The 14,798-nt window shown below is 46.7% G+C and overlaps 1 protein-coding gene across 1 annotated transcript in view; it reads left to right on the forward strand.

Annotated features, from left to right (window-relative positions):
- CCT5 (chaperonin containing TCP1 subunit 5) overlaps positions 1-14,798 on the forward strand; it is a 145,781-nt gene that overhangs the window by 31,681 nt on the left and 99,302 nt on the right. Inside the window, exon 5 of the mRNA XM_033929813.1 lies at positions 6,015-6,207. Coding sequence (XP_033785704.1) covers positions 6,015-6,207 — 193 coding nt within the window. The remainder of the gene's footprint in view (positions 1-6,014; positions 6,208-14,798) is intronic.

A 14,798-nucleotide genomic window follows, 5' to 3' on the forward strand; every position in this document is an offset into this window, starting at 1 on the left:
ATCCGAATTGTCATCATCGTCATTAAATAAACTGAGCACGGCCTGCAGACGATCCTCGTTTATTTCCGAAGTGATATCGTCATCATCATCATCATCATCGCTGATATCCATGTTGTTGCCTCCTTCCGCTGCACTGGTAGTAGCCGTAGTGTCATTGGTTTCATAAACAATGCCTGCTTTTCTAAATCCGTTTCGAATGGTATCTGGTGTTATTTTGTCCCATGCTGAAGCTACCCACTTGCAGACTTCTGTGAAAGTTGCCCGCTTCTGCCACCCCGCGGGTGTGTACTCGTGCGTGCCGCTCTGCATCCACTCCTCCCACTCCTTTCTAATAAAAGTCTTGAATGGATGATTCATTGCGATATCAAGTGGTTGCAGCTTACACGTCAGGCCTCCAGGTATCACAGCGATGTGGGCACGAGTAGAATTAATGTAGGCCTGAACATTTTTTTCTTTGTGGGCAGCCATGGCATCCAAAATTAACAAGGATTTTTTTGCAAAGAATCCACCCGGTCTTGCCCTAAAGCATTTATCTACCCACAATCTCATTACGTCACAGTCCATCCATCCCTTCTTGTTGCAGTGCACAACCACACTGGTGGGCAGCTTTTCACGGGGCATAGTGACCCTTTTGAAAATGAGCATGGGCTTTAACTTAACCCCGCTAGCTGAGCAACCAAGAACGACTGTAAAACACGTTCTTTCATGCCCAGTTGTGGTGATGGCAACAGATTTAGTACCTGTGGGGGCTATGGTTCTTGTTGCTGGAATGTCGAATGCCATTGGAATTTCATCCATGTTGATGACGTCCTTTGCAGTGATGCCAAGTTCAGATATTTCTTTGGCGACAAAGTCACGGAAATCAATCAATTTTTGCTGCCAGTCATCTGGAAGTCGCTGGCCAACAGTTGTTCTCATTCTAACTGATAGTCCGTTCCTTTTCATAAATTTTGAGATCCATGTGAAGCCAGCTTTGAAGTCGGGTATTCCTCTTCCATTGGCAAGTAGTTTTGCCTTCATCTGAATCGCAACAGTAGAGACTGATTGATTTTGCTCCCTTCTCACCAGAATCCACTGCTTCAAGTCATCCTCCAGCTGAGGCCATTTTGGTTTGGGCCCACGACGTGCCCGTTTGCACGGATTGCATTTCTCCAGTTCCTTCTTATCTTTTCTCCATTCACGCACCGATGTTCTCCAACATCGAACTCTCGCTGCGGCCCGGTTGCCTATTTCCTCAGCTTTCGCAACGACTTTAAGCTTAAAGTCTGCTGTATATGACTTTCGTCTCATTCCTGCCATTATGGCGGTACATTTCAATTTAATTGATAAACTCTACTACCGGGTAGATAAATGCAGAATACCAATCTGAAGAGATCAAATTAAAATGTGGGCTCTACATGCAGCATTAATCTTTTATAGGCTTACCCAAAGGCTGAGATGCTGTTGTATAGTCAAAATAGTATTCACTGGGCAAATTACAAGGCCAGATAGAGGGGGGCCACAGCCACGTGGTGAAAAGCACACCACCAGAAAAACAGCCTTGGTGAAAACTAAGCGGCAAGCATGCTCAGACCATTGCGCATGCTTACAGAGCTGGGAGCAGGGCAGGGCGGGCGAAAGGAGAGGGACAGCGCACGGAGAGGCGGGGCAGTGCACGGAAGTCAGGGGGGGTGAACGGAGAGTCGGGACAGCGCACGGAAAGTCAGGGCAGTGCACGGAAGTCAGGGGGGGTGAACGGAGAGTCGGGACAGCGCACGGAAAGTCAGGGCAGTGCACGGAAGTCAGGGGGGGTGAACGGAGAGTCGGGACAGCGCACGGAAAGTCAGGGCAGTGCACGGAAGTCAGGGGGGTGAACGGAGAGTCGGGACAGCGCACGGAAAGTCAGGGCAGTGCACGGAAGTCAGGGGGGGTGAACGGAGAGTCGGGACAGCGCACGGAAAGTCAGGGCAGTGCACGGAAGTCAGGGGGGGTGAACGGAGAGTCGGGACAGCGCACGGAAAGTCAGGGCAGTGCACGGAAGTCAGGGGGGGTGAACGGAGAGTCGGGACAGCGCACGGAAAGTCAGGGCAGTGCACGGAAGTCAGGGGGGGTGAACGGAGAGTCGGGCAGCATGCGCGGTATACCCGTGAGCGCGGTATACCAAGGTTTTTGTACATATCAACGTGATTTCTGCGCGCTATACACGTGTGCGCGTTTTATTCGGGTGCGCATTATTTGCGTGAAAATACGGTAAATGGAGCTCTGTCATATAGGATGGAAGGATGTGGCTTTGCAGCAAATTTAAGGGCAATCTTGTAAACCTTGTCATGGAAGAATTTAACCATTGTGTGAGGAGAGAGGAAGATAGATTGGAGGAGGGGATGCTTTGAGAAAGGAGTTCAGAGTGGCAAAGAGATGGCGGTGTTGGAAGAAAGGGAGTTAGTTAACTGGATGTAGTTGATTTGCTTGGTAATTAAAGGAGGTTATTGTGAATTTAAAGTGAAGGAAGTTGGCGTGTGAGCAAGATTTAAGCCCCCTCTTATAAACTTCCACAGCAATAGAATATCTGCTCCTTTTTATGTGAAGGGAGAATAAGGTAAATAAACTGAGATGGATTGGGGGAGGGAGGGAGGGACCTGACAAAACCAGCTATATTCCAATAATAGGCAGAAGAAAGCCTAAATACCGCCAAGCTTAACTGAATCAGGAAACACTTTTTTTTTGTTTACCTGCAATTACATCGCTTTCTTTTCCAGAGAGAAATTTAAAAAAAAAATTTGACATCAATATGTGAACATTTCTTAAGAAAGAACTGAATATTTCATGGGGTGTCCTAATTTTTTCACATGACTGTATATAAGGCTGTCGCTTGCTTAGGTACAAACTAAAGGAGGTAGCAGAACCCTTGGTTGAAGGAGGAGGAGGAGTTGAAAACCTGGAGTGAATTCCTTTTACACGGCTCGTGAGCATGGGGAGATTACTCTACTGTCCAGAATGACACACCTATCTACTAGAAAAGATATTAGTAAGGTAAGAACCTAATCTCTTTATGTGTCAGAGAAACTTGATTGAAAATGGAGTTAAAATGTTAGCAGCACAAGTCTCTGAGGCAGATGTTGGGCAAAAGGGAATCTTTTCTGCATATATGGTAATAGTGCCTAGTAACTATCAACAATTCTGTGGAAGAAAAATGTAGTGAGATTGAGATCTTGGGTGTCTCAAATCCTTTGGAACCTCTCTGCTCCAGCTTTCTCCCCTGAGTTCAACAGGGAAAAGGCACGTGTATTGCTTTATTTAGCAGCAGTTTGATGGGAGGTGATCAGATGTGAAAGACTATGGCTTTGTCGAGTTCTATGGTGACTACAAGGATTGTACATTTCTTAGTGCCCCCAAGCAGGTCTTGCATAGACATTGCATATATCGTGACCTCAGTAGCCTCTAAACTGAGTCTTTTGAACATCACTTGTACCTAGCCATAGACTTCTTCTTGGTCCTCCCTTTGGGCAAGCAGGTGAAATATTGGGGCACTTCCCTTATCAAAGCTTTAAATATACTGGCCTTTTGTCGCTTAAATATTAAATTTTTTGTAAACACATGTCTTTCACTAATACACCAACTTCATCATAGTGAGCACAAATGGTTTAGGGCATTTTAATCTTATTGACCAAGAAGAGAATATTTAGCTGCATCTATTTTAGTTTTGGAAGCTCAAAGAAGTTTAATCTGAGTTTTTAGATTTAATGCAAATGCACAGAAGGCAACCCCAGATTCTTATTAGGGGAGTGAGATCAACTCGAAGCTTCTTTATTCCTTTAATCCACTCGTCTGGCAGGAATAAAGGAAAAGAAATTGATGATTATTTACCTTTCACCATTTCTTTTGTTGGTTGGATTTCTTGTCACAAACATTAAGATCTTACATTTTAGCTCTGTGTGTGTGTGTGTTGAGTTGGCCCCTGTTTGGGCCCTCAATAACTGACCTCACAACACTCGATATGCTGGTATAAGTAATATAATTTTTAATTAATAAATCAATAACAGCTTACAAGAATAAACCTTTCAGCATATACTGGTACACCAGACCGGCCTGAGGACCTCGGATCTGTTCTGATTACTTCCGCATAAAGGCCATCTTATATACAATTTTGGTAGCTTAAGGCCACGTTGGTATACATTACATTGTTAAGTTTTATTGGTTACTTACACACGTCATTAAACTTATTAGTTTACTAATTGGTCAATATTTTTACTTGTTTTTGAGACATACTATGCGTCACACCCTTTTCCCTAGAACTGCTCTATTTCCCTCCAAATGTCATTTTAATATACCAAGATCATCAATTTTGAGTAAGGGGTCCAGTAAAACTCCACCCATTCCAGGATTTTCTTGCAATAGAACCATTTTTATCTTCTTGGTTAATGGCATATGTTAATCCTCTTAGTTTCACTTCTTTATTTTTATGAGACTTTTAACAGATGGCTATGTTAGTTTCTAGATGGAAGGATAGGTTCTGCATGACTTGCTATCTCAGCATTACTTTTTGCATGAATTTCTTATCTCAGCTAAGCAAGAATAGATTGTGTAGAAACTGACAGCTTTAGTCAGAATGTATTCTCAGCCATTTCAGGCTTTTCAGCCATCGTAGACCTTCAAACAATTGTTGGCTTGATTTCAGGAGGATCTGTCTTCACCTCTAGTACTGTGTTTCCCCGATGGTAAGACACTGTCTTATTTTTTTTGGAAGGCCAAAATATGCTCTAGGGCTTATTTTCGGGGGGATGCCTTATTTACCCTTTCATGTCCCCTCTGTATCTCTATCCTTATTCAGTAGGTCCTGCTTACCCTTTCTCTTCTTTGTGACACTATCTCCATTTTCAGCTTTCCCCCCCTTTTCCTTTGTTACTGCACCCTGTAGCTAGAATCTTTCCACCCTCCCTCCACTCCGGCCCTGCCCAGTATGAAATATTTCCTTTTGTTTCCCTCCCCTCTCTCTTTCTCTCTCTCTTCTGCTCCCTCACCCACGAGTCCTGCATCTGGCCCTCTCCCTTCTACCTGCACCTGGCAACACCCCCCTGCTCCGCGGCTCTCTTCAGCAACTTGTCAGCAGCGGTGATCAAGACAAGCTACCGACATCGAGGCCTTCCCTCTACGAGTCCCGCCTTTGTGGAAAAAGGAAGTTGAAACAAGCGGGACTCGCAGAGGGTAGGCCCCGACGTCAGAAGCTTGTGTCGATTGCTGCTGCTGAGTTGCCGAAGAGAGCCGCGGAGCAGGGGATGTGGCCGGAAGCAGGTAGAAGGGAGAGGGAGATAGGAAGGCTGTAGATCTCCGGAGCATGACACCGACCCCGGCCAGGATGATTTCTTTTTCAGGCGTGCATCTTACAAGTCCGGCGTCGCGGCGGGAAATAGCCATGCTGAGCAGTGAGCTCAGCACTACACAGATGAAAGGATGAAAGCCTTGCTTGCTGATTGGTCCGGCGGCACAGCCGCCGGACCAATCAGCAAGCAAGGCTTTTATCTGTGTACGTGCTGAGCTCACTGCTCAGCATGGCTATTTCCCGCCGCGACGCCGGACTTGTAAGTTGCATGCCTGCGTGACACACTACCGGAGCCACGGCAAAGGTGGAAAAGAGCCGCATGCGGCTCTGGAGCCGCGGGTTGCCGACCCCCGCGGTAGACGGAGGGACCACACGGAGTCACCCACCGTACCACCCGATTCGGGTAAGCGCAGGTATCGGTGGGTGGCTTATTTGCGGGGGGGGGGGGGTGCCTTATTTTACAATTTTTTCTAAAAAGGGGGGGCTGTCTTATTTGATGGCCCTGCCTTATCATCGGGGAAACACGGTATCATAGAGGGTTTAAATCTTCACCTGTACATACCTGTACAGGTCTCTTTTCTCCCCTTCCTTCCTCAGTGTGTCCTAAATGTGTTATAAAAAAAAAAAAAAAATCCAGAGGCATGAGCATTTGCTTAGTGGTTCTTCAGATTTTGTAATCACACATTAATCTTAATGTATTGGTCTGCTTACATTTTAGAATCAACCGTTGCCATAGACAGATGGCAGAGATTGCAGTAAATGCTATTTTGACAGTCGCAGACATGGATCGCAAAGATGTTGATTTTGAACTAATCAAAGTAGAGGGCAAAGTAGGAGGCAAGCTTGAAGACACTCAACTGATAAAAGGAGTCATTGTGGACAAAGATTTTAGCCATCCACAGATGCCCAAGGTATGTGTGAGTTTTTTCAATTCTTATCACTGTAAGTATTAGACTTTGACTAGTTTCCTTGTTGCCCTCTGGGGTATGTAGTTTTTCTTCTTTTTTATTTTTATTTTTTTTTTTAGGGCCTATTAACTGGTTTCCTGCCTTTCTTCCCTTCCACCCCCAATTCTGTGTCTATGAAATAAAAATACTTCAGTAAATCAGGCCCTTCTACATCATGCTGGCAGCCCCAGCAATGAGTTAACAGCTCATCACTATAACCTATATATTACTAGTCTCTCAATCTCATTGCTCTGTGTACCACCCTCACCTACTCTGTTCAGCAGTCCTAGTGTGTCTCCTCCCCACACCATTAGCCAGTCAAGTTTGATGTACCTCCCCTTTTTATTGCTGTCTGCTACTGCCACTGCTGCCAGTGAATCAGTAGTTCTTCTCATCCCACCAGACCAGTCCATGTGTACAGGTTGTTTCTTTACTAGCACAGAAAGTAAAAAAACTTCTAATCCAGTCTTGGACCTGGTAATAGATAGTGCAGCTGAGCTGGGTAACCAGCAAAAGGGGGAGGGAGGACATGGATTGGTGCAGAAGCTTTTCATATGGGTGGCAGCTCTCTTAGTTCCCTTCCTGAGATCAGGTGGAAGCTCTTTGAGTACATCAGAGCTTCTTTTTAATTATTTCTTCCGTTTGGCTGGAGGGGCAGGCTGCCCAGCCGCAGCCCAAGGGCTTTGACTTTGCGGCGGCTATTTTTCCTCCTATGTCCCAGCCAGCAACGGGCTTCAATAAGTGTAGCCAGTGCCAGCGTGCAATTTCCCTCACAGACCCACACCATCGGTGCCTTAACTGCCTTGGGCCGGGCCATCAACCGAAGTCGTGCTACTCTTCAACCTCATGCCCGTAAATGTCGTCAAATTTTAGTGGAGAAGCTTTTCGGGATGGACTCTTCAGTCACACCCTCGTCTTCGAAAGCAGCCTCAGTTCTGCCTTCTACCAAGGGTCCTCCTGCTTCCACGACTCCGACCTCGAATATCACCAAGCTACCTCAACCCTCACTTCAATTTAAATTACAACAACAAGAACTCCCGCAGAATTAACTTGTTCGCCTTCCCCTCTCTAAAATCATGTCACTTCAAAAGGTTCCTAGACAAAACTTTCTCCTTCCAGGCAGCCAAACTTAACCCTTGGCTAGCTCGAATTATACTCGAGGCCCCCACCTACCTCGCCTTCAGAAAACAACTCAAAACACACCTGTCCCATGAACAGAACCCTTAACACCTTCCACCACCACCCTCCCACCCACCTTGTACTGGAACCCCTACCTATTCCTCCTTACTGTACTCCCCAAACCCCAATGACTTCATTGTTTGTAACTTCTGTTTAAATGACTTCGGTCAGCTAACTCTGTTTAACTGACTTTCTAACTTCCATGACTTCTTCATTTGTAACTTTGTTTAACTGATGTGAACCGCCTAGAACTCTGGGTATGGCGGTATACGAAATAAAAGTTATTATTATTATTATTATTCTGTAGCAATGCGCCGCCTAGCCTGGCTTCGCACCATTGACATGGACCCTAATCTTCAGGATCGCTTGGCTAATATTCCTTGTGCAGGCAATGACCTCTTTGATGAATCTATCAAGGCAGCCACCAAGAAATGAACATGAAAAATCCTTTGCTTCTATTGTCAGACCAAAGCCTAAGCCAGCTCCTGTCAAGCCTGCACGCCCTCCTCCAATTTTCCAGAGGCGTTTTGCTCATATGTGCCCACTTTAATACTCCCTTCTGTCCAGGTGGTCTCCACAGCTCTTGATTTCTGCCTCAGATGTTACCAGAGTCCATCTTGGGACCTACTACTACTTATCACTTATATAGCACTGAATGACGTATTCAGCGCTGTACATTTTGACGTTTATATACTGTCCCTGCTCAGAAGAACTTACAATTTAATTTGGACAGATAAGACATGACATAGGGGATGCAAAACCCAAGGTGAGAGTTAGGAGTCGAAAGCACTCTCAAAGAGGTGGGCTTTTAAATGAGCCATGAACACTGCCAGAGATGGAGCCCACTGTAGGGATTTGGGAAGCTTGTTCCAAGCATATGGTGTGCAGCAAGGCAGAAGGGGCGGAGTCTGGAGTTGGCAGTTGAGAGAGGCACAGATAGGAGGAACTTACCAGCTGAGCTGAGCTCACAGGGATAGGGGGGATCATAGGGGGAGATAAGTGAAGAGAGTGAGGGGAAGCTGAGTGAGTGCATTTGTAGGTCAGTAAGAGGAATTTGAATTGTATTCGGAAACAGATGGGAAGCAATGAAGTGACTAGGAGACAGATGAGAAGCAATGAATAATAATAATAATATAATAACTTTATTTATCCCAGGACAAGCAGGCAGCATATTCTTGACTGATGGGTGACGGCACCGACGGAGCCCCGGTACGGACAATTTTAGAGTGATTGCACTCTAAGAACTTTTAGAAAGTTCTAGCTCGGCCGCACCGCGCACGCGCGAGTGCCTTCCCGCCCGACAGAGGCGCGCGGTCCCTCAGTTTCTTAGTTTCCGCGGAGCTAAGAAGACGCGTTTTCAACGGCTGTTGAAATTTTTTCTTAACTTGCCTTCCCGCTCGCGTAAACGTTTTCGCTTAATTTGCCTTTTTTTCTTTCTTTCAATTTTGTTAAAAAAAAAAAACTTTCATTTTTTTCTTCAGTTTTCGGTTTTCCCCGGCGGGGCCTTCTGCCACCATCGAAGCCTCGGCCTTCGATTTGGCGGAAGCCGTTTTTCCTTTCATGCCCCCTCAACCGGGTTTTAAAAAGTGCCAGCGGTGTGCTAGGCCTATATCTCTCACGGACCCACACAACTGGTGTTTACAGTGTTTGGGTCCTGAGCATCAGGCCTCTACTTGCACCCGCTGTGCTACTTTAAAAAAACGGACATTAAAAAATCGCCAAATTCAACAGCGATTGTTGTTCGGTGCCGAGATGTCCGACCCCGTTCCTTCGACTCCGGCTTCGGCACCGATTCAGTCGGCACCCTCGTCTTCGACGCCGCGTGATTCCACACCGGCGTCTCAACAGTCAGGTAAGCCGGCTAAGAAGCCTTCCCCGCTGGAACGTCTTCCGGCCTCGAGTGCAGTGAGTCCAATCCTGCCGCCTGTAAGACGCCAGCGGAAGCGCTCCGCCCCTATAGAGGTGAGTCCCTCGACATCGGGCTCCTCATCTCCGGGGCGTCGAGCGGCACCGCAGGTACCGCAGAAGAAAAAAGCGGTACCGGTGCCATCCCTCGATGACCGCATTACGGCCATCCTTCAGGTGCAGCTTAAGGAGCAATTAGAACGACTCCTTCCTGCTATCATGACACCGAACCTTCCGGTGCCAGTCCGCACCGAGCCATCGGTACCGGTTGTGGAACAACCTGTATCGATACCGATTGTGGAACCCGTGTTACCCGCTTCCACTGTTTCGGTACCGCTTCACCTAACCTCATCGGTATCGATGCCAGTCCTTGCACCGGAGCCGAGAGCTCACCATCAATCGGTACAGACTTCGGCACCGGTGCGACCGATAACTTCTCCTGACTCGGTATCGATGAGGTCGGGTAAGTCGGTGCGCAAAACCCGACACATGCAAACGTCGACACCTGAGTCTCGGGACCATTCTTCCCATGTCAGAGACCCTGATCTGTGGGGAGACTCAGAGGAACCCTTTCTTTCTGAAGGCGAATGTTCCTCAGAGGAGGAGGATTCGGCTGTCCCTGACCCATCCTCCAAACAGGCCACTTCCTCTTTCTCTAGTTTTTTGAAAGAGATGTGTGAGTCCTTGTCCATTCCTTTGGAGGCTGAATCCAAAAAGTCTAAAGCTTTTTTGGATGCCCTTGATTTTGATCAGCCTCCAAAGGAATTTTTGAAACTTCCCCTTCATGACATCTTGAGGGAAACTTTCTATAAGAATTTAGAGACTCCTTTAACTGTCCCAGGGGCCCCACGTAAACTGGATTCTCTATATAAGGTAATTCCCATTCCTGGGTTCGACAAACCTCAACTTCCACATGAATCCTTATTTGTCGAATCCACCCTTAAAAAGACTTCAGGAGCCAGTGTATATGCATCTGTCCCTCCTGGCAGAGAAGGAAGGGCCATGGATAAATTTGGTAAGAGGCTCTACCAAAATGCTATGTTGGCAAATAGGGCTAGTAATTATGCTTTTCATTTTTCTTTTTATTTAAAGCATCTCCTTACCACCATGGCCTCTTTCGAAAAATATCTTCCTTCACGAAAGCATCCCGCTTTTCACACATGCTTGTCGTCTCTTCTCCAATTACGTAAGTTTATGGTTAGATCCATATATGACACCTTTGAACTAACATCCAGAGCGACAGCAATGTCAGTAGCTATGCGTCGTTTGGCCTGGCTTCGGGTATCCGAGCTTGATGTTAACCATCAAGATCGGTTAGCCAACGCCCCATGCCTAGGGGATGAGCTCTTTGGGGATTCCATGGACTCAACCACACAAAAGCTCTCTGCTCATGAGACGCGCTGGGATACCCTGCTTAAAAATAAAAAGAAGCCTCCTCCGCCAAGACCATATAGGCAGCAATCGGCCTATCAACGCCGCTTCACAGCTCGTCCATTAACTACCACTGCTCAGCAACCTAGGCGTCAGAGGCAACAACAACGTCAGCCTCCCAGACAACAGCAGCAACAACAAGCTGTAAAACAACCTCCTCAGCAGAAGTCACAGCCCTTTTGACTTCATTCTCCACAGTATAGCCAGTATCCCTATTCCTGCTCTCCTGCCTCAGCCTATAGGAGGTCGACTTTCTCTGTTCCTCAGCCGGTGGGAAGTAATCACGTCGGACCAATGGGTCCTCAACATCATCCGCCACGGCTACTCTCTCAACTTTCAGACTCTTCCACCTCAAAGCCTGCCAAAAGAGTCTGCTTTGAACAGTCCTCAATCGGCCCTCCTTATTCAGGAGGTCCAATCCCTCCTCCTTCTGAACGCTATAGAGGAAGTTCCTCTAGATCAAAAGGGGCAGGGATTCTACTCCCGTTACTTTCTAGTTCCCAAAAAAACAGGAGATCTCAGACCCATCCTGGATCTTCGCGATCTCAACATTCATCTAGTAAAAGAAAAATTCAAGATGCTTTCTTTAGCCATCCTTTATCCCCTTCTAAATCAAAACGACTGGCTATGCTCCCTCGATCTCAAAGAGGCTTACACTCACATACCGATCAATGTAACCTCAAGACCATATCTCCGATTCATGATCAATCATTGTCATTACCAGTACAAGGTACTGCCCTTCGGTCTTGCCTCATCTCCAAGGGTATTCACCAAATGTCTCATTGTGGTAGCGGCATTTCTACGCTCTCACCACCTTCATGTATTTCCTTACCTGGACGATTGGTTGATCAAAGCCACATCCGCTCAAGCAGTTCTTCTGGCCACCAACCAAACCATCCAGTTTCTACAACTTCTGGGATTCGAGATCAATCTACCCAAATCTCATATCCTTCCCACTCAGAGACTTCAATTCATTGGAGCGATCCTGGATACACTCCTAATGAGAGCTTTCCTACCATCCAATCGTCTCCAGACTCTTCAGTCTCTATGTCAGCAGGTGCTTCCACTGCCTTCCATCTCAGCAAGACAAATGATGGTACTCTTGGGGCACATGGCATCCACAGTTCATGTCACACCTCACGCCCGTCTTCACCTGCGCACTCCTCAATGGACCCTTGCTACCCAGTGGTCCCAAGCGTCGGATCCTTGCTCACGACACATATCTGTGACATCATCTCTTCGTCAGTCTCTTCAATGGTGGTTGGTATCCTCAAATCTATCCAGAGGTCTTCTGTTCCATCAGCCTCCTCATCAACTAGTCATCACCACCGACGCCTCTCTGTATGCATGGGGAGCTCACTTGAACGAGTTCCAGACTCAAGGTCTTTGGTCAGCCCAGGAAAGGAAGCATCAAATCAATTTCCTGGAACTCAGAGCGATGTTTTACGCCCTCAAGGCCTTCCAACATCTTCTCTTTCCTCAGGTCCTTCTGTTGTGCACAGACAATCAGGTTGCGATGTACTACATCAACAAACAGGGTGGGACAGGCTCTCGCCTTTTATGCCAGGAAGCCCAGAAGATCTGGACTTGGGCCATAGATCATCATCTCTTCCTGAAAGCTATATACATTCAGGGGGCTCAGAATTCTTTAGCGGACAAACTCAGCAGAATTCTCCAACCTCACGAGTGGACACTCGATACCGTCACTCTGCAGTCTATCTTCGATCAATGGGGCACTCCTCAGATAGACCTCTTTGCAGCTCCTCACAATCATCAGCTGCCCCTATTCTGCTCCAGACTTTACTCTCCGCACCGTCTAACAGCAGATGCTTTTCTCCTCGACTGGTCGAATCTGTTCCTGTACGCCTTCCCTCCTCTGCCTCTCATGTTGAGAACCTTGTTCAAGCTCAAGAGGGAACGAGCCACCATGATTCTGATTGCTCCGAGGTGGCCCAGGCAACATTGGTTCTCCCTTCTACTTCAACTCAGTTCCAGGGAACCTTTTCTTCTTCCTCTGTTTCCTTCTCTGCTTACGCAACAGCAGGGAACCCTTCTGCATCCCAACCTCCAGTCTCTACACCTGACGGCTTGGTATCTCTCGGGCTGAACTCGACTGATACTCTTTTGTCTCAGCCCGTTCGTTCCATTCTGGATGCCTCCAGGAAACCAGCCACTCTACAATGTTACCATCAAAAGTGGACGAGATTTTCTTCCTGGTGTCTTCTTCATCATCTTGATCCCACTTCCCTGGCAGTGGAGACGTTGTTAGATTATCTTCTTTCTTTGTCTGACTCTGGCCTTAAGTCCTCTTCCATCAGAGTCCACCTCAGTGCCATTGCAGCTTTTCATGAGCCAGTCCATGGAAAACTTCTTTCAGCTCATCCCCTGGTGTCCAGGTTCATGCGTGGGCTTTTCAATGTGAAACCACCTCTTAAAGCCCCTCCGGTTATCTGGGATCTCAATGTGGTTCTTTCAGCTTTAATGAAACCTCCATTTGAACCTTTAGCTACTTCTCCTTTCAAATTTCTCACTTGGAAAGTACTTTTCCTTATTGCTCTTACCTCTGCCAGGAGAGTCAGTGAGCTTCATGCACTGGTTGCAGATCCACCTTTTACGGTTTTTCACCATGACAAGGTGGTTCTGCGTACACATCCAAAGTTTCTCCCCAAGGTTGTTTCTGAATTTCATCTCAACCAATCCATTGTTCTACCGGTTTTCTTTCCAAAACCTCATTCTCATTCTGGGGAACAAGCTCTGCATACTTTGGATTGTAAAAGGGCTCTTGCTTACTATCTGGAGCGTACGAAACCCCACAGATCAGTTCCCCAGCTTTTTCTGTCCTTTGATCCGAATAAATTGGGACGTCCTGTTTCTAAACGTACGTTGTCTAATTGGCTGGCAGCGTGCATTTCATTCTGTTATGCTCAGACCGGACTGACACTGGAAGGTTCTGTCACGGCCCATAGAGTCAGAGCAATGGCAGCATCTGTAGCTTTCCTCCGTTCCACTCCTATTGAGGAAATCTGCAAAGCTGCTACTTGGTCCTCAGTTCACACTTTTACATCTCATTATTGTCTGGATGCATTCTCCAGAAGGGATGGTCACTTCGGCCAGTCTGTTTTACAAAATTTGTTTTCCTAATGGCCAACCTTCCCTCCATCCCTCTTTTTGTTAGCTTAGAGGTCACCCATCAGTCAAGAATATGCTGCCTGCTTGTCCTGGGATAAAGCACAGTTACTTACCGTAACAGGTGTTATCCAGGGACAGCAGGCAGATATTCTTGCGTCCCACCCACCTCCCCGGGTTGGCTTCTTAGCTGGCTTATACTAACTGAGGGACCGCGCGCCTCTGTCGGGCGGGAAGGCACTCGCGCGTGCGCGGTGCGGCCGAGCTAGAACTTTCTAAAAGTTCTTAGAGTGCAATCACTCTAAAATTGTCCGTACCGGGGCTCCGTCGGTGCCGTCACCCATCAGTCAAGAATATCTGCCTGCTGTCCCTGGATAACACCTGTTAAGGTAAGTAACTGTGCTTTTTCTATACCGCCATAGTCAGGCGACTTCTAGGCGGTTTACATTGTAAGAAGGCTGGACATTCAGCGAATAACAAGTACAGTACAATACTAATACAATACAATAAATCCACATATAATACAGTAGAGTGAGTCCAAATTCAATACCATACAATAAGTTTAAATACAGTACCGAATAAAGAGTCTAGATGCAGTACAATAGTCTAAATGGTAAACTTACATATTAATTGGAGATCTAAGGGTAATGAGTGTCTGAAAGATTTAGAACATCCGTGAGAGGGGTCTTAGTGGGGAGGGGACCGTTTTAGCCAATGAATTTAGCGAATAGGGTGGTTTTGATCGATTTGCGGAAAGTATTATAAGTCATGTTTGGTTCATTTATGTGGTTTTTCAGCCAGGTTTGCTGTCTGTTCGCTTGGAACTGAAAGGTTCTGTCCAAGAAGGATTTGTATCTGCAGCCTGTAATCTTTGGGTATGCAAAGATGTTTTTGTTTCTGGTCGTTCTTGTGGG

The sequence above is a fragment of the Geotrypetes seraphini genome, chromosome 2, assembly GCF_902459505.1.
Source record: "Geotrypetes seraphini chromosome 2, aGeoSer1.1, whole genome shotgun sequence".
In the NCBI taxonomy this organism is placed as follows: domain Eukaryota; kingdom Metazoa; phylum Chordata; class Amphibia; order Gymnophiona; family Dermophiidae; genus Geotrypetes; species Geotrypetes seraphini.